The sequence below is a fragment of the Podarcis tiliguerta genome, assembly GCF_965153285.1.
Source record: "Podarcis tiliguerta genome assembly, chromosome: 8".
NCBI classification, from domain to species: domain Eukaryota; kingdom Metazoa; phylum Chordata; class Lepidosauria; order Squamata; family Lacertidae; genus Podarcis; species Podarcis tiliguerta.
The window spans coordinates 17313405-17333253 of NC_139541.1; the positions used below are offsets into that span (position 1 = coordinate 17313405).

General features: G+C 49.2%; 1 protein-coding gene across 1 annotated transcript in view; it reads left to right on the forward strand.

The window, feature by feature from the left end:
* The first annotated feature begins 7545 nt into the window (after positions 1 to 7545).
* Positions 7546 to 19849, forward strand: part of LOC310683696 (tyrosine-protein phosphatase non-receptor type 11-like) — a 65888-nt gene continuing 53584 nt past the window's right edge. The window contains exon 1 of the mRNA XM_083454002.1: positions 7546 to 7741. Within this exon, the coding sequence (XP_083310128.1) occupies positions 7728 to 7741 (14 nt within the window). The 5' untranslated portion in view covers positions 7546 to 7727. The remainder of the gene's footprint in view (positions 7742 to 19849) is intronic.

Consider the following 19849-nt stretch of genomic DNA (forward strand, 5'->3'; position numbering starts at 1 on the left):
GGTCAGCGGTGCAGTTTTGGGTTACGTTTGGAGGGACTTTTATTTCCACCACCTGGTCCAGAAAGCAACAAGCAAAATAAAATATCTAAGCAAGCCACACTTGAAGAGCCCTCTTGCTCCCCCTGTCGTGGCACCATCAGGGCAGGATTTTAAGGGCAGACATCAAGGGTCCCTCAAGCAGAATGAACAGGAGGCCACCTTAGCAGCAGGGCTGACCTATTACATGTTGAAGCAAGTGAACCATCTGAATCAGGAGTGGGGGGAGCCCCGGACTGCAGGCTGGATTGCCCCCCAAAGGTCCATTTCCCACCACAGCTGCCTGAGATGTTCTCTCACCCAGTGGGTCCCTGTGCAGAATTGTAGGCTGCATCCTATTTGCTAGACGGGTTTGCAATCCTAGTTGGTTGTGCTCAGGATTAATATAAAAAGTGGCCCGATATATCTTGCTACCCAAAACAGCATCCTAATGGGCTACTGTTCGGCAGGAAATGGCCCTGGGGGGCTTAGCCAACCCCCTAATGGACAATCTGCAGCTGAGGACAGACATGGTCTGTTCGAACTGTCTGGCATAGTCTTGAATGCCCTGGGGAGAGAGGGAGAGAGAAGGGGCTGTTTTGTTCTCTCTTTTCCCTCCTCTGGGGACTTCTTTTTTAAATATAAAAAAACTGGGGATGGAAATTTTGACTCCTAGCTTCCGCTAACAATGGCACCTCAGTAGTCTCAGTGGAAAGCTTTTGGAGTGACAACGGAGGTCCCTCAGGGTTGGTCTCTGGGCAGAAGCACAGGCTTAAAAGTCTCTCTCTGTGGGTCAGATGAAACCAGGTCATGGCTGCGGTGGGCCATTGCTATCAAATGTGATGAGATCATGAGTGGATCCACATCCTCTGGATTTCCCCTAAGCAGATGTAGCCTTAATATAGATCCCTCAAATGATCGTTCTAAATAGCTCCGTGGGACTTGTGGGTGGCGTTGCGGCGTTGCTCGGTCGCCTTCCTCTCCCACACTCTCCTCTCCCAAACCCAGTCGCTGGTCATTTTATTAAGAAGACAGTAACGTATAACAAGAGCCCTGCAGGATCAGGCCAGGGGCCCATCTACTTGGGCATCCTGTTCTCAGCGTCAACCTATGTGGCTTCCAGCAACAGGAGGCCTTAAGAGTGAGGCCTTATATCCAAAACCAGCCTCCCTAACCACAGCTGCTGGCCCCGAAAGAGCACCAGGGAGTGCTTACTCATGAGTAAACCAATCACTCTGGGTCTGTAGAAGCACACTGTGTTGTCAGTCTTTGACCTGGACCCCGAAACCGCTGGCACTGATGCTTTTAGGGGCTGAGGGGCCAGCTCTCCCTCCTGCTCTCGTGGCTCCAGGGCTTTGTCATCAGGTATCAAACCAGAGGGACCCTTGAAGTGACCTCAGCATTGTATTTGGGGGCAGGGGGCTGCCTGTCCTCTGAGGACTCCATGCCCAGCACCAGGTTGGGGCTAAGCATGTGGCAAGTGGACTGGCCGCTTGAATGTTATCCCTCCCAACAATGTGGTCCAAAAGAGATGCTTTGAAGCAGGTTTATCCATCTCCGCAAATTCCCCAGTTGGGAAATGCACACAGCTCAGTGCAGGAGCTGCATTGCTGGCAGAAGTTCCAGGCCTAATTTCCAGGAACTCCAGGTAGGGCTGGGAGAGATTTTCTGCCTGAAACCCTGGAGAGCTTCTGCCACTCAGTGTAGACAACACTGACCTAAGATGGACCAATTCGGTAGAAGGCAGCTTCCTATGTTCCCATCAGACACCGCACACCATTAAACAAGTGAAAGAAACTTGCTCTTCGCTTGCACCCTGTACCAGGTGCAGTTTCTCCAAGGGGCCCATCGTTCTTACCTCCCGCACAGCAGCATTTATGAACTTGCCACAGCTGAGCAACTAATAGGCACAAGAAAGTACTTTTAAGGCTATTTAAAGGGATGTGACAAAGTGCCGCCTGCCCAGAGATGTAGGTGAAAAAGAGGAGGATCAGGCCCTCGAGAGGAAGGTGTTTTGATATGGTTTGGGCCGTTTGTTTCAAGAATGGAAACTGAGCTCATTCTGCCCTTTATATAATTTGTGCACAGGCTGTCCCTGACGTGGCCTGTCATTTAAGCACTGAATAAACACATACGCCTAACAGGTCTAATTTCTCTCTCCCACACACCATTTCCCAAACTGCACATTATCAGCTCTCCAACTGCACATTTATTTGCAGCTTCACTCCCTCTCACACACAGAGGAGCTGCCTCTCCTGCCACCGTGCCCCCCCCCCCCCAGTTTGCCCATCGGGATCCAGTAGATCTCTCCCTACCATTAAGCCGAGTGATGCAGATTCCTCAGGTGGCAAAAAGCCTGGGACGTGGTAGAAGGCAGCTTCCTATGAGTGGCATTCCGCAAAGCTTGTCTCAGAGCAAGCCCATTGAAATGAATGGACACACGAGTCAGCTAGGTCCATTCATTCCTATGGGGTCTGCTCTGGGCAAAACTTTGCTGAATACCGTCCTGCGCTCCTACAGTCACAGTTAAGTACTATCCATCAGATCAGCTTTGCGCTGCGGCGGGAAGGTAATAATGTTATTTGTTTGATCATAAGCCGTGGCGAAACGACAACAACCCGTAAATCTGGCAAATAATTACAAAAGGATAACATTACAGAACGACAAAACCAATTGTCTTGACGGCAGCTCCAGGCGGAACCTAATTTATCGGAAAAACTTCCGTTCTTCAAATGGCACTCAGGCGCACTCGCAGCAATGCAGATTTCCTGCCCTTCTCCAGCGCCAAAACAAAAGGCAGGAGCTGTGACATAGTACAGCTGCTTTGCATGTAGAAGGTCTGTGGCTCAATCCCCTATGGTATCTCCAGGTAGGCCTGGGAGTGACACTGGTCAGATGCTCCCAGATGCTCCCAGTCAGTGCAGATAATGTTGGTTTAGCTGGACTTATAACCCAATTCAGAATAAGACAGCTAACTATGTCTTACGGGTTGTGGCTCAATTAGACCAGCTGCTTGGCAGGCTGAAGGTCCCATGTTCAGTCTCTGGCGTCTCCAGTTAAAAGGCTTTCGCATCACAAAGCTAAAAGCAACCAGTTCCAATTGTCAGACCCAGAGGGCAGCTGCTGTAAGGCTCACATGTTTGTCCATAATCAAATGAGGGATATAATTTGGCCCCAGCAAAAGGCATCGAGTTGAGGCTCACTTCAAGAAGACCTGTTGCAAAACTCCAGCTCCCATCCTTGGTTATTGTCAAGAGCAGTGGCGTAGCGTGGGGGGTGCAGGGGGGGGCGGCCGCACTGGGCGCAACATCTGGGGGTTAGGGTTAGGGGGCGCAAATCCACGGGTTAGGGGGCGCAAATCACTTGCCTTGCCCCGGTTGCTGACAACCCACGCTACGTCACTGGTCAAGAGCAAGCCAGCAGTTGGAATCCAACAATATCTGGAGGGCCACATGTTCCCCCTACCTGCCTGTCTCAGCATGTTGGGTGGGGCTTAAAGGTAAAGGGACCCCTGACCATTAGGTCCAGTTGTGGCCGACTCTGGGGTTGTGGCACTCATCTCGCTTTATTGGCCAAGGGAGCCGGCGTACAGCTTCTGGGTCATGTGGCCAGCATGACTAAGCCGCTTGGGGCTTACACACAGGTAAATAAATCTGCCTAGGCCTGCAGTTTTCCTCACTCTGAGCTCCCTCGCCCTCCAGTGGCCAGGTGGATTTAACTCACTGGAACAACTCTTCAGAGGCCCCATTGGTCCAAAGGTGTGTGCCCATGCATGCACACACACAATTGAACTGTCTTAACACACAGGCATCTCCTCACCCCAGGCAACTCTAAGGGGTCTCTAGCTGGGCATTATTTATTGCATTTATACCCTCGCCTTCTTTTCCAAAGAGCTCAAGTCCATGGTTCTCCTCCCATTCATTTAATCCTCACAACAACCCTGTGAGGTAGGTTAGGCTGAGAGGAGACAGTGATGGCCCCAAGGTCACCCAGGGAGATTTCTTGTGGACTGGAGACTTGAACTGTGGTCTCTCCCAGGTCCTGGTCTAACCACTGTGCCGCACTGGCTCCCCAGCAACCTCAGGGGGATGCAAGAACTGTGCTCTCTCTGTGTGTAAGAGACACACACAGAGAGAGTAAGGCCAGCAGTGGCTGCACATTAGGGTGTCTAAACATTGCCTCCACTGTTGAATTGGAAGCAAGGAAGATGTTTCTGTGCTCAGGTGCTTTGGGGCTTCCCATTGAGGCACCTGGCTGGTCACTGTGAGAATAGAATATTGGACCTGGTGGACCTTTGACTCACGTTACATTCATATTTTTAGAACATCCTGCCCTGTGCAGAGTTCTGCGTTGGTTGAAAGCTCACACACCATCTTGTGAATATCGGTGGCTGGTAGGGCCATTTTATTCCATTGTTTTGCTGCTGTTGCATGCCAGCATCCCCAGTCTCTGCTGAGCAGGAGCAATATTCCAGGGTTCTCTCCCAGGGTTGTGCTGCCATTGGGAAATTGAGGCCCATAGGAAACTAAGAAATAGGGTTAATTCACACATATTTACATCCAAAGCCTAACTACAACAACAATAACAACAACTTATTATTTATACCCTGCCCATCTGGCTGGGTTTCCCCAGCTGCTCTGGGTGGCTTCCAACAAAACACTAAAATGCAACAACCTATTAAACATGAAAAGCTTCCCTAAACAGTGCTGCCTTCAGATGTCTTCTAAAAGTTTGGCAGTTGTTTTTCTCTTTGGCATCTGGTGGGAGGGCGTTCCACAGGGTGGGTGCCACTACTAAGAAGGCCCTCTGCCTGGTTCCCTGTAGCTTTGCTTCTTGCAATGAGGGAACCACCAGAAGGCCCTCAGCGCTGGACCTCAGTGTCCGGGCAGAATGATGGAGGTGGAGACGCTACTGGAGAGAGTTCAGAGCATCACATCTCAGGAGCGGTGTGTTTCCCCAGTGCGGGATTTTCAAGGCATCCTGACTGCCATCTCATTGCCTCTGCCCCAGCCTGCCAAGATGGTTCCTGCCCTCACAGCAGCTCCTGAAGTTCTGCCCACTTATTTTCTTCTTCTTCCCAAGAATGCCTGCTCCAAGCAACTCCTCCCCATCTGTCTGCCTGCCCCACTGTATCCAGAACTGTTGGGGGTTTTTAAAGAGCATTTTTCCTGTGTGACATCATGGCCCCCCCCCCGGTCACTTTGACAACTGGATGGTTTCCATTGATGATTGGCTTCCTGGCCTGAGGGATAAAAAGCTTTCCCTGTATTTTTCATTGGCCTGGCATCTTCCCTTCAAATGCTATCTAAATCCCATCATTTATTAATTTCTCAACACACCTTAGCAGTTACGGGTGCCCTTGCACCCAAAACTGTATTACCGCAGATCTGTAACACTACAAATCTTTGGATTTTTGCTAAACACCTTTTTTGAAAAAAGAAGGAAGGTTTATTTTCCTATCATCTGTCAATCGATAGGGTTCAGTCATGGAGGTTGGTCCATTAGGAGAACAGGAGGAGGAGGAGGACAAATCTAGAATGAGTTGGCTCCTCCTCTCATTGCATAAAGGTAAAGGTAAAGGGACCCCTGACAATTATGTCCAGTTGTGACCGACTCTGGGGTTGTGCGCTCATCTCGCTTTATAGGCCGAGGGAGCCGGCGTACAGCTTCCGGGTCATGTGGCCAGCATGACTAAGCCGTTTCTGGCGAACCAGAGCAGCACACAGAAACGCCATTTACCTTCCCACTGGAGCGGTCCCTATTTATCTACTTGCCCTTTGACGTGCTTTCGAACTGCTAGGTTGGCAGGAGCAGGGACCGAGCAACGGGAGCTCACCCCATCGTGGGCATTCGAACCGCCAACCTTCTGATCGACAAGTCCTAGGCTCTGTGGTTTAACCCACGGCGCCACCCTACCCTCCAACATTTCTTCCATGAAAATAGGGATGTCCTGAGGAAAAGTGGGACATTCTGGGATCAAATAAGAAACCGGGAGGGCTTCTCTAAATCAGGGACTGTCCCTGGGAAATAGGGACACTTGGAAGGTCTGTCATTAGCTCTGGCTCAGCCAATCATCTTCTGCTCCACTAGTTCTGATGGGCGCCAGCCAAGAAAGCTCAGTGTCATTTCATCTGCCTGGCAGAAACAGCCAAAGAATTTGAGCAGGGAGAAAGAGGCCTTTCCTAGCTTCAGGATCTTAGCTCCTTTTAACTAGGAAAAGGACAAGGAAATAACGTTTTCTGGCTGCAAAGTAGTTTGCTTCATTGCTCAGTTTTGGATCTCTCCCACCCCGGCAAGGACATGGTGTGTTAATAGTATAAATAACATTATTTAATCGTAAATATATAAATAATATAACAGCCCAGTGCGTACACAGATGTCTTTATTTAAGAAAACACTACACCGTTTTACACTTCACAAAGAAATAAAAATAGTAAATCTCTTAAGTGGTTTACAACTTGTCTTAAAATGTAAAACAGAGCATTGCAAACTATCAAAACAAACCATCACAAATGAAAACAGAACTGAAAGGCCCACATTTAAAGCAGAATAATTAACAGAAAACCTCTTAAAAAATTTAAAACACCCTTAGAGATTTTTGAAACATGAATCAGTGCTTTCAAATAGTTCAAAGCAGAAAAACAACTTAAACCTACAAAATAGATAGCCAGATAAATAATAAAGCCACAGTGAGGCAGCATGGTATAGTGGTTAGAGATTTTGACCAGGACTTGGGAGACCAAGGTTCAAATTCTCCACTTCATCACAAAGCTCACTGGGTGACTTTGGGCCTGTCACTGCCTCTCTCCCTCACGGGGGTTTGCTGTGGGGATTAAATGAAGAGGGCAAGGAAGAATCATGTATGTCGTCTATATCATCACTTTGAGCTCTTGGGGGGGGGGGGAGGCAATGAATAAATGCAAAAGAGTAGAGTTTGTGTGAGGTTATTGGGGGTTTTTTTGTTTTGTTTTCTTCCTGTTCTTCTTATGTATTTTGCTTTTTTATCTTGCATTTTTATGCTGCGAACAGCCCACAGATCTACGGGTGAAGCGGGGAATACAAATTTGTTAAGTAATAAATAATAATAAAATGTTGAAGCTTTTGCAGAGGCGGCTGCAAAAAACAGGACAACCAACCAACACCAACCCCCAATTAACGCCCCTCGCTTAAAAACACCTCCTCCCCTCAAAAAAAATAAATCCCCCTTAGTTAAAATAAAATTCACACCCCCTACAAAAGCTTTCAAGGGCTGTCTCTTTAAGCGCAGCTCCTCCGTTGCCAGGCGGTGCCTGTTGCCAGGCGGCGTTGATTGGCGGATCGGGGATTCCCCTCTCACACATCTCTCCCTCTCTCTGCAGGGAGGGCTTTCCCCTTGGCCGACACGTGGGTTTGCCAGAGCCCCAGCTGGAGGAGCGCGGGGCGGGGGCGTGTCCTGGGCTGCTTCCACCCTCCGGCCAATGAGCGGCTTCGGCGTCGGGCCAGAGGGAGGGACTGGGCGCCCATATATGGAGGTGGGCGAGGGGGCGTGACCCGGGAGTGTTGCCCCTCCCTCTCTCAGTCTTTAGGGAAGCCGCTCCCTTTGGCTCCTTCGCCTGAACTGGCGCTGATGCTGCGAGAGGAGCGGACCGCGCTGTGAACTAGGGAAATACACGCAACTTTTTTTCCCCCTTTTGGTGGGGGGGGGGCGTGTCCCTCCCGAGGCTGGAGCTGCGATGACCTCCCGCAGGTAAGATCCGCTTCATCTCCTGCGGCGCGTCCGAAATGTGTGGAGTTTTGCAATTTGGGTTTTTTGTTTGCTTTCGGTGGTGGTGCGGCGTGAAGCTCGGAAACGGGGCAGCGGACAGCCGCCGTCCCCACCCCGTTCTTCCTTTGCTTCCCCACAACGCTCCGTATCTAATATTTGCAGGTAGACCGCCCCTGAACATGGAGGATTTAAAACAACCTCCTCCCCCCCCCCCGCAAAAAGGTGGTGTACTTCTGCGGATGTTTTGCGCTACAGCTCCCGTCAGCCCTCCGCCAGCGTGGGAGGGTGGGAATAATCCCTTAATATTTGGAGGTAGATTGCCCCTTATCATGGAGGGTCTCTTTATTTAGATCATCCTTCCCACCCACCCCAGGCTTCTCCAGATGTTTTTGGGCTACAACTCCCGTCCGCACCCCCCCCTCCCAGCCAGCCAGTGTGTTTTTGAGTTTGTAAACAAGGCACAGGTCTCTACCCTCCTTTCCGCCCCACCCCCTTATCTGTTATTATTTGGAGGTAGACTCCCCCTGATCGTGGAGGGTCTCTATATTTAGCTCAACCTTCCCCCCACGTTTGCTGTTCTCCTCTAAATGTTTCGGACTACAACTCCCGTCAGAGCCCCCAACCCGCTCCAGACAGTATATGGCGAGGAGGAGGGAGAGTTGCCCAACTCTCCTCTCTCCGACCCTCGGTACCTAATATTTGCAGATAGACTGTCCGTGAGCATGGAGGCCTGTCCTTAGGTCAGCCTTTGCCAAGTTGATGCGACTCCCCCCCCCCCCCAGCGCACCCGCTTTGCAATGTTTTGGACAACAACTCCCATCAGACCTAGCCAGTACACTGTTTGCACTGCGGGGCTGTTATTTTCAGTTTCTAATTTCTTCATTCTTAGTTGTTCTGACTAGTTTACCTTTAAAATAAATTTAAAAAGCTCTGTGTCTGTGTATAAAGCAAACATTTGTAGCCAATCTACGCTGAGTAGACCCATTTAAATTAATGGACCTTGCTACTTCAGGTATGTTAATTTCAGTGGCTTTACACTGATCAGACTTTGTTGGATTAATTAAATGGAAAGCAGCAGCAACCGCCTTTTTGTCCCGTCCCCCCTGCCACCTGTTTGCGGTACTTGGAGGTAGACTGCTCTTATACAGGGGTGTACCATGTACCTGTTGTGTAGAATAATTTACAACAGACCTATCTTATTTGCTGTTGTTGTTGTTAACCTGCCCTTCATTCTAAGGCCCCGGAGTTGATTATATTTAAAGCATGATATTAGAAACAGTTAAAAACAACATACAATCACGGGACTAATATTTGTCTTAAAACTATACATTATCAGGTCTCGAAATCCAGGGCAAAGAGGAACGATTTAGCTACTTTGGTCATTCCTGCATCATGTGGTAGGGAAGTCTTAAGTCAGACTGAATTGGGTGAAAGAGAAAAGTTTCCTTCTGCCTCATCAACAACTTCCTTTGGTCATTTCCACATTTTAATCTCTCCCTCCAACCCGCCCCAATTTTCTTCTTTGAAGCTCTGGAGGCTGGGTATTGGGTTTTTTTAAATTTTCTTGAACTCTGAATCCCTCTAATGGATATCAACTGATATTCTGCATTGTACTGTGTTGATATCAGTGTAATCTTTTTCCTTTTGTTTGCCTTGTTTAAATTAAAATCTTTAAGAAACAAAAACAAAAAAAATCTCTGATGGAAGACCCTTCTTTTCATTCTCCTCCTACCCCCACCCAGATTAACCTCTTTTCCCTTCCATCTTCTTTTGTGGTTATAATGCAGATAACAGGTTTTTGTTTCTTTCCTTTCCCCCTCTGCCTACTAAATATTTAATTCTGCAGTCAGGAGGTAAGCTCACAGCTTTGCTTTGAAAGCTGCCCTTCAGCGTGGGTGCGCCTGAGGATGTGCAGAGTGCAGAATCTGCAATTTCTGCAGTTGTGTAACTGCGATTGTGTAAATGACAGGCGCACCTCTGAGCCACTGACTTCCTAACTCACTGCTCGATAGCTATAGATTCACACACATACCTCAGTGCAAATAATCTCCAAATCAGAAAAGTGCCCTCTCGCAAGCTTTAACCCTGGGGCATCATTTTTTTTAAAAAAGGATGGCTTCCTTTCGGTTTAGCAACCATGATTGCAAAGGAACATGTTTATGGTTAAAATAGTTTGGAACAGCTTGTCAGGTAGCATCTCCCTCCCCCCCTCCGCCACTGACGTCACCCTGTTTGACCTCATGTTCCTTCTGCTCAAACCCAAAATCTCGGAACTCGGAAGCCAAAAAGGAACTCTGAATTCTTGGAACCCAAAAGCCTTTTAATTGTTGTTGGTACTCTTTGGCCATTGCAACATTTGGGGAGGCCTAGACTGACGTCTGCCAAGCTTGATTAGAGGTTTGTGCTGAATGTTCTGTAACTTAAAGCTTCATTTTGCTGGGAGCGTGGTGTAATGGTTACAGCAGTCTTGGCCAACCAGGTGTTTGGGACTCTTAACCCCCATCAGCCCTACCTAGGACAAGTTGAAATGTTGGACCTAATCTCCAGGTAACACAGGTCCAAACTCCAACGAGTGACCTTGGGGCCTGTCGCTTGTCATTACCTTCGCCTACCTAGCAAGGTTGTTGTGGGAATGAGGAGGTGTGAATGCATTGTGCATGTATTCAGACTTACCCTCAACCTAGTGCCCTCCGGATGCATTGGATTACAACTCCCATGGAGCTGATGGGAGTTGTAGCCCAAAGCATCCAGGGAGGGCGATAGGTTGGGGGATGCTGTCGTAGACATCAGCCTAAGCTTTTTGCAGAAAGGGCAGAGATAAAAACGTAGGAAACAGATATTGCTTGCTGAGTCACTCCAGAGGAATTTCTTATTTTAATGATCTATTTTAAAATGGGCTGTCCTGCCATTAGGCTAGCAGGCTCTCCACGTTCTCTTAAGAATATATATATTCTGTAATCGCCCATTCCACCCCCTGCAAAAATATAAACAAGCCCTTTCTTTTATTTAAGCTAGAAAACATCCATAGCAGTGGAACTGCTATGGGGCAGCTGTCCTTGTTTGCTTAGGGTGTTCCCTGTTTCCTCTCCACCAGGGTCTTCCTTTGTTACCTTTCAAGGTGTATTATTACTATTAGTGCAGCATTTGATGCCATCCATGAGCCCTGTATTCCACAGAGCAGGAGCAGATGGTCCCTGCCCCAAGGAGATGACAATCTATAAGGTTCTGGCACAGAGAAAACAACAAAGGGGAGGAATTTGTGGCAGGAGTAAATAGTGACTTTGTCCATAGTGGGAGCAAACAAAACAGGAACCCCAACACAGGACCTTCCCCCCACTTTAAATGCAGGGTTTTTCAGTACCGGCCATTTTGGACTTTCCAAGGTTTGGGGGCTGGGGGGGGGAATGTATTTAAAGGGAGAAAGGTCCAGGCTAACACCAGAGAGGGAAGGATGCCCTATGGGGACCCAAACATTAAAGTGCAGATGACTGATGAGAATCCACTTTTTGCTTCGGTGTGGACTAGTCCAGGCCGTTGCTGTTTGAGAAGAAAGTGCTCAAGTTTCCAATGGGACCAGGGAGCTTGTGTGACAAGTTGTCCTGGAAGGCTGCGCCAAGCACATGGGGCAGCGAGGGAGAAAGGATGGAGTTTTTGGAGGGAGCAGGAGGCCTTGGGGTGTCTGGGGCTGTCAGAGCTACTAGCTATGGTTTGTGGTGGCCTGGTGGCTGTGTTCTACTACCTCTGTCTGAGGCAGTGCACCTCTGAATACCAGTTGCTGGGAATCGCAAACGGTTCTCGCACTCAGGTCCTGCTGTGGGGCTTCACACTGGGGCATCCGGTGGGCCACTGGGAGGAGAGGATGCCAGACTAGATAGGCCTTTGGACCTGGTCCAGCTATAGGGCTCATTTTGGGTTCTTGCGGAAAGGGGAGGAACCTGTGTTGAACCTGACAGCAGACAGGACATCCATGTAGTATGTTTCCCATGCTTGGGTCTCCATCATCCCTAGCTAGCAAAACCGGTGGTCAGGGATGATGGGAATTGTTGTCTGAAAACAACCGGAGACCCAAGGTTGGGAAACCCTGGTTTGGACAGGAGTAGTATAACACTGCAGATTTAAGTCCTCTTGCCTTGAGTCAGAGGCAACTGTATCTTGACTCTGGTTGCACATGCATGTTAAGTCTTGCACATGACCACAAATGCTGATGGTGCATTTTCCTTCTACTTCTGTATCTCTTTATCTGTCTACCCAGTTAGTGTGTGTGTTTTTTTATGGGGTGCATCTAACATTCTCCTTTCTCTTCTTAAATTTATTGCCCACCCTTTGCCAGCAGGTACCCTTTGCCACCAGGTACCGGGACGCGGGTGGCGCTGTGGGTTAAACCACAGAGCCTAGGGCTTGCTGATCAGAAGTTTGGCAGTTCGAATCCCCGTGACGGCGTGAGCTCCCGTTGCTCGGTCCCTGCTCCTGCCAACCTAGCAGTTCGAAAGCACATCAAAGTGCAAGTAGATAAATAGGTACTGCTCCAGCGGGAAGGTAAACGGCGTTTCCGTGTGCTGCTCTGGTTCGCCAGAAGCGGCTTAGTCATGCTGGCCACATGACCTGGAAGCTCCCTTGGCCAGTAAAGCAAGATGAGCGCCGCAATCCTAGAGTCGTCCACGACTGAACCTAATGGTCAGGGGTCCCTTTACCTTTTCAGTATTAGAAACAATTAGACCAGTCATCGGAATAGGGTAGGTCCTGAAAACAGCCATCTCTGGTATCCAAAGGTTAGCGCATGTTTGAAACTATAAAACGAAGGTGCCCCATGCACCCCTGTAGGGCAGGAATCGCACAACTTGGTCCTGCTCAGAGTAGACCCACTGAAAGTAATGGGCATGGCTAACTTAGGTGTATTAATTTTAGTTGGTCCACTCTGAGTAGGACTTGGTTGGCTACAACCCAATAAGTTTTTTTCTTCCTATATACATAAAAACGCAAGGTTGTCATCAGGCGGCTGCCCTTAGGAGGACTTTTTATGGCCACATCACAGTCCTGGATTTGCATGAAGAAATGGGTTTGGGAAGGTGAAGAGTGAGCTTAGTAGTTGCATGGGGTGGGAAGGGGAAACCCTAGGAGAGTAATGTGGGGAGAGTGGCAGGTGGGTTGGTGAGCAGAGCAAGCCCCTAGTAATTGTTATATTTGTTCATTTGATTCATTGTGAGCTGTGACGGTTTTGTGGCAAAGTGGCGTGCAAATGGAACTGACAATGAGTGAACATATTTGATTGGCACATATTATGTACTAAGCAGAACCAGAATAAATATCCTAGTACACTTTTTAAAAAAGGAAAACGGATGGTGTTCTGGCAGGTTAATTAAAGCCCCTCATTTCAAAATTACGAGTGTAAGTCAGGCTGTTTCAGAGGAATACAAGTCTGGAAAATCTGTGACCCTCCGGACGTGATTGGACTTCAGCTCCCAGCAGCCAGCATGCCTAATGGTCAGGGTGTTTTGTAGCCGGATTGCAATGGTAAAATATCAAAAATTGCAATGGGGAGATTGAAAAATCAATGAAATGACGTTGTAAAAGTTTGAGCAGCAGAGCGCAAAAGAGTATGACGCGATTAACACAGCATCACTAAAATCGAAAATTCAGCGGAGAAAAGCGCACAGTTATGGAAAGCCTGTGGTATAAAAAGATCTCTTTTGATCCAAGGCTCAGAGCAGGAATATGAGGAAGGCAGTGGTGGACCTACATTTGGGGGGGCTCTGAAGCCTCATTAGTTCCACAGTAGATTTGCCTCTGGAGGACGGTCTCAGGTGAACCTCTCCAGGCTGGAGACAAATAGCACAGGTGGAATCTTGCTTTTCCAAGATGGTGGCATGTTGCTGACCGCTGTGGTAAACAGAATGCTTCAGGAGTTGTAGTTCATAACATCAGAAAGTCACCCTTTGAGCTGCCCCCGATCCACCCATATACTTCCTGGGCTTTGTTCCGTTTACATCTCATCTCATCCTTTTTGGTTCTCGAGTAGGTGGGACGGGCTCTGTCCTCGTGCGAGTGAGTCACGGCTTCATGTGCTCAATCTGTGGTGAAAGCACCTTTAAAAAATAATAATATGTGAATTGAAATCTGTTTCCCCTTGTCGTCTTCACTGGCTGCTTCCTCCTCCGCAGAGAGAGAGCTGACTTGACGGAAAAGAGGCAGGCCAAACTGTTTCCATAGAAGGTGAAGGAGCAAGGAAAAAGAGGTGGTAGAAAAGTTTGATGCGTTGTTTTTCTTGAAAGTTTCTGGCAGCTGATTCATCAGTGCTTTGGTTGTGGGGAAAAAGCATTGCCCTCTAATGGGGAAGAACCTCAGCTCAGTGGCGGAGCATGTGCTTTGAGTGTAGAAGGTCCCAGGTTCAGTCCCTGGCATGTTCAGGTAAGGCTGGGAAGGTCCCCTCTTTAAAACGCTGGAGAACGTTGGCTAGTCGGTGTAGACCAGCCTTTCTCAACCTTGGGATCCCAGATGTTGGAGAACTACAACTCCCATCATTCATAGCCAGCAGAGGCAGCAGACCCCACCACTGATCCAATGGAGTCTCTGGGTTCAGAGGCTGTATGTCATGGGAATCGACCATCGGAAGAAGAAACCACTGGTTCAGGCCAGGGTCTCATCTAGCCAACATCTTCTCCTCATAGTAGCTGGGGCCGGACCAATATATTTTGCTGCCTGAGGCAAAGGAGAAGATGGCGCCTCTCCTCACCTGCAGCCTAATCCATGTGTGCAAGCTGATCAAACTGAACTTTACATGAAGATTGGTGGTGTCCTCTATGGCAACCGAGGGCAGCAGGCTTGCTTAGGGAACCCCAGTCCCAACCTCTCAGCAATTGCAGCCTGAGGCGCCTGCTGATCACTTTGCCTAATGGTAGGGCCAGGCCCAAGAATAGCCAGCAGCCTGATGCTGCAGCAAGGTTGCTCCAACTTCCACAGCACCACCATTGGGAATCCCAACGCTTCGGGTGCATCTCTTCTGACAGCAGTGAGCGAGAAAGACAGAGAGAGCAGCATTCTGCTCCATAACGCTCTCTGGCTTGCTCAAGAGGTCAGCTAAGAATAGCCCCCCCCCCCTGCTCTCACGCTCCCCCCCCGCCGCCGCCAGAGATTAAGAGCCTTGTGGCGTGATGAGATGAACACATGCGGGGAGCCACGGATTTGCATGCCTTGTGGGCTGTTACTGGATCCTGGATGCCCTCTGCGTGACGTTCCTCGAAAGGAGAGGCAGGGCACCCTGAGCATTACTCAGCACCCTCCCACTCCCCCCACCTCCTACTGACTCAGGACAAGGGGGGGGGCACCTGCCCTTGAGAGAGAGACGAGGCCTTGGAGGAAACCTGTGCTGTATAAAGCTTCTTTGCCCGGATGGGTTTATTCCAGACCCTCCAAGTGTCCCTGTTTTCCAGGGACAGCTCCAGATTTACAGAAGCCATCCCAGCTTCTGACTGGATCCTGGAATGTCCTGCTTTTCCTTTGTCCCTGTTTTCATTGGAGAAATGTTGGAGGGTATGTCCCAGTGCGATCTGGCTCAAGGATCTAAATAAATAATAAAAAATATTAATAAATAACCATTAACACATTACAGTGGTACCTCAGGTTAAGAACTTAATTTGTTCCGGAGGTCCGTTCTTAACCTGAAACTGTTCTTAACCTGAGGTACAACTTCAGCTAATGGGGCCTCCCGCTGCTACCGCGTCACTGCTGCACAATTTCTGTTCTCGTCCTGAAGCAAAGTTCTTAACCCGATGTACTATTTCTGGGTTAGTGGAGTCTGTAACCTGAAGCGTCTGTAACCCAAGGTAAGGTAAAGGGACCCCTGACCATTAGGTCCAGTCGTGGCCGACTCTGCGGTTGCAGCGCTCATCTCGCTTTACTGGCCGAGGGAGCCGGCGTACAGCTTCTGGGTCATGTGGCCAGCATGACTAAGCCAATTCTGCCGAACCAGAGCAGCGCATGGAGGTACCAGTGTATTAATGGCAAGTAAAATGTATAGCAGTTGTTTTTAATGAGTTCTGCGCAATTTTACACATATTTCACTTGCCAAGCAAAACTAAATCCTATTAATTTAACCCAAATGTCTTTTGAATTCTCATGTCATGTTGCAACTAGTTAGCACCCCTCATTTTGGGAAGTTGAAAAATTCAACGTGCGCTATTGCCCTACCAGCAAAACGGCCGCAGGTTGAAGCAGGTAAACTAGGTATATATTTGCAGAAAGGTGAGCTGACAAATATATTTGGCTCCTGGGCCTGAGGTTCCTCACTATTCCCCTAAACCCCAGTTCCTGTGAGCTGGATCTCATTCATTCCTCCTTGCGCAGCACCCGGAGGGGAGTGGCAGACTGATTCACTCTGGATCATGCTGGAAGTGTTGCAAAACAGCAGCAGGAGCAGGCTGTGCGACTCACGGCAAGCAGCAAAAGTGTCTCGCGCTTTTCCGGGCTTCCCTGCCTCCAGGGTGAAGCAAGGAGGTGGAAGGCAAAAGAGGGAATTGGGGTGGAGCAACAGGAGCTTGTTAAATCAGAGGGATTTCATTGTTATTCACTGTCATTTTCTAAGCAAGCTTTGAGCTGCCTCTCTTTGAACAGCCAGAAAGAACTCTGGAGCCAAAGGCTTGTGCTGGGCGGAAAACTCGAGGGTTTTGGGCCTTGGCAGGTGACACTCAGGAAATCCTGACACCTTGCAGGAAGGCCCTTTTGCATGCGTCACAAGCCGAGCACCTCACAGTCTGAATGTTGGAGAAGTCGGGACAGATAAGAGAAAGTGCTTCCTCACATGGCACATACCGTATTTTTTGCTCTATAAGACTCACTTTTTCTCTCCTAAAAAGTAAGGGGGGATGTGTGTGCGTCTTATGGAGCGAATGCAGGCTGCGCAACTATCACAGAAGCCAGAACAGCAAGAGAGATTGCTGCTTTCACTGCGCAGCGATCCCTCTTGCTGTTCTGGCTTCTGAGATTCAGAATATTTTTTTTCTTGTTTTCCTCCTCCAAAAACTAGGTGCATCTTGTGGTCTGGTGCGTATTATAGAGCGAAAAATATGGTAGTTAAACTATGGAACTCTCTCCTGCAGGATGGCCACTGACTCAGATGGCTTGAAAAGAGGATTGGACAAATTCATGGGGGGAAATAAGGCTTTTGATAAGCACGATGGCTCAGCTCTGCCTCCATGGTTGGAAGCAGCAATGCTTCTGAATACCAGTTGCTGGAAATGACAGGAGAGGAGAGGACTCTCTTGTGCTCAGGTCCTGACTCTTTGTGTTGTTTTCTTGGTCAGTATTGTAACACAGAAGGGCTGTAGCCAAGTGGTGGGTCATCTGCTCTGCATGCAGAAGGCCCCAGGTTCAGTCCCTGGCATCTCCAGGTAGGACTGGGAAGGTCCCCTGCCTGAAACCCTGGAGACCTGTTGCTGTCAGCTAGTGTAGATGACACTGAGCTAATGGTCTGATGGTTTTCCCAGTAGTGATGTATGGAAGTGAGAGCTGGACCAACCTAGATAGCATCTAGATAGCAACCTAGATAGCATCTTAAAAAGCAGAAACATCACCTTGCCGACAAAGGTCCGAATAGGTGAAGCTATGATTTTCCCAGTAGTGATGTATGGAAGTGAGAGCTGGACCATAATAAGGCTGATCGCTGAAGAGTTGATGCTTTTGAATTATGGTGCTGGAGGAGACTCTTGAGAGTCCCATGGACTGCAAGAAGATCAAACCTATCCATTCTGAAGGAAATCAGCCCTGAGTGCTCACTGGAAGGACAGATCCTGAAGCTGAGAAGAGAAGACTCCCTGGAAAAGACCCTGATGTTGGGAAAGATGGAGGGCACAAGGAGAAGGGGACGACAGAGGACGAGATGGTTGGACAGTGTTCTCGAAGCAACCAGCATGAGTTTGACCAAACTGCGGGAGGCAGTGGAAGACAGGAGTGCCTGGTGTGCTCTGGTCCATGGGGTCACGAAGAGTCGGACACGACTAAAACACTAAACAACAACAAAAATGGTCTGATGAGGATAAGGCAGCTTCTCCTGGGCACAGTGTCTGCTTCCTAACACAGTACAGCACATTCAGCTTCTGGCAAGATGGCCAGGGGCAGAGAGACATGTGACACTGGATTGTAGCAGCCCAAACATATGTTATGTTCTGATTTTCTCTTTTCGTCTGGTGCAGCAGCTAGTGGCAGGAGCAGTGTGAGAACGTGCTGGTTCGACAGCAGTATCTGGGATGGTTTGGCACTAGTTCTTCACAAGGACCTGCTACTGGGGCCAGGCAGAGCCCACATCGCAAGCAAAACCGGGCTGTTCAGAGTGAAAGGGAGCAGGATTGAATCCTGGCCAGCTGGTGAACAGAGGAGGGCCTGCTTTCTGCAGAGGTCTGCTTTACGTCTGCCTTCCCTGCCCCCAACCCTCCAGGAATGCACACTGGAAGCAGACCCCAGCAGGACCACGCTGTCTGCTCAACAGTGCAACCCTGTTGGCTGGAGAGGACTGCTTTGCCAGGAGAGTTCAATCCTGCTGGCTGCAAGGGGTCTACCTCACCAGTGCATTCCCAGCTGGGTAATTCCTAGGGAAGCAGATCCCTGCAACTAACAGGATTGCACTCCCCCCCCCCCCAGCTGGTGAGTGGAAGGATCAGTCCTGCTGTCTGCAGTGTGGTTGAGAGGAGGAAGGGTCTCTCACTCACCCCCCACCCCCGCCCAGCTCCTGACTGTATGCTTAATAGGCATTTAAAACCCTAACTAAACATTAGGACTCCCCCTCCCAATTGATTCAGGGCCTACAGCTGAGTTGGCCTGGGGCCAATCCAAACCCTTGCATAAGGCCCTGCATGGGGGCTGGGTGTATGTGCTTGTAGCCCTACTTGTTACTGGTAGGAAAGTGGTGGCCACGCCTTTATTACTGGTTTTTAAGCAAGAATTTTGTAGTTGTGGAGTTTCTGCAGCGGGTTGCACCAGATGACCTCTGGAGAGACCCAATTTTATGAATCGGGAGCCTGATCTATGGGGTTGTGCTGGTGGCAAAGTGTGATGGGTTATGGCTCTGCCTGTGGTTTGCCTTTTTCTTTTGCGGGGAGATGGGCTGAACCCACAAGTGAGGCTTGGTCTGCATGTTTCCTCCTGCACCTTGTCTCTCCCCCCGCCCCCCGCCCCAGTGGCTCGTGTCCAGGAAATGTGTCTAGGGTGGTTGTTTAATCAGGCGGCTGGGCTTGTCCGCTCTGTGGGCTTCCTGCCCTCGGGTCTGAAGGGAAGATCGGAAACTCTGCTGCTTTAAAACAGGACTGGTAATCCGGAAATGGAGAATTTCCTGGATGTGTGTATCCCTCCTCCCACTTTTGTGTAAAATAGTGGCATTTAATGGCTTTACATTTTACCAGCTATAATGGTTGGAGGGAGAGAGGAAGCAGCGAGGCCAAGTTCCTGCTGATTTGCTAAAGCAATCTCTTATTTATTTACAAAACAAATTAGATGCCTTTCCCCCAAAGATCCAGGGAATGTGGAGCAAGCCATTAGAGCAATGTGCACGTTTTTTAAAAACCCTTTTATCATTCTTCAGTAGGAAGCTTGAGTTCTTTGTGCATAGAACCTCACAATGCATTGTGTGCTATATAATAGCAAGGCATGATACCAACGCGTTGAAAAAGCCAAGATCAGGTGGTATTGGTATTCTGATTACAGTGCCATCACGCCTTAAGAGTTGCATAGGTCTCTGCACCCAAGGATCATGCAATTGACAGGCAGAACAATGAGCAGCGCGCAGGACCAAAGGTCCTAATTAAAAGCAGGTGAATCTGTGCAGGGTTTTGCAGGTCCACCGTAATGAACGGGAAATGCGACAATGGGTTGCAGCACACAGTTAATTTCCCCCAGATATTATATTCCGTTTTCCCTCCTCGTTTTCCGTCCTCTCTCCGCACACCGGCTGGTCAGCTTTCTGTGGCTACTGAGCATGCTCAGACCTCATTGGGCTGTTTTTCCGAAGTATTCTGCCCCCGGTGTCCCCCTTCCCAGTGGCGTAGCGTGGGGGGTGCAGGGGGGGCCGGCCGCACCGGGCGCAACATCTGGCGGTTAGGGTTAGGG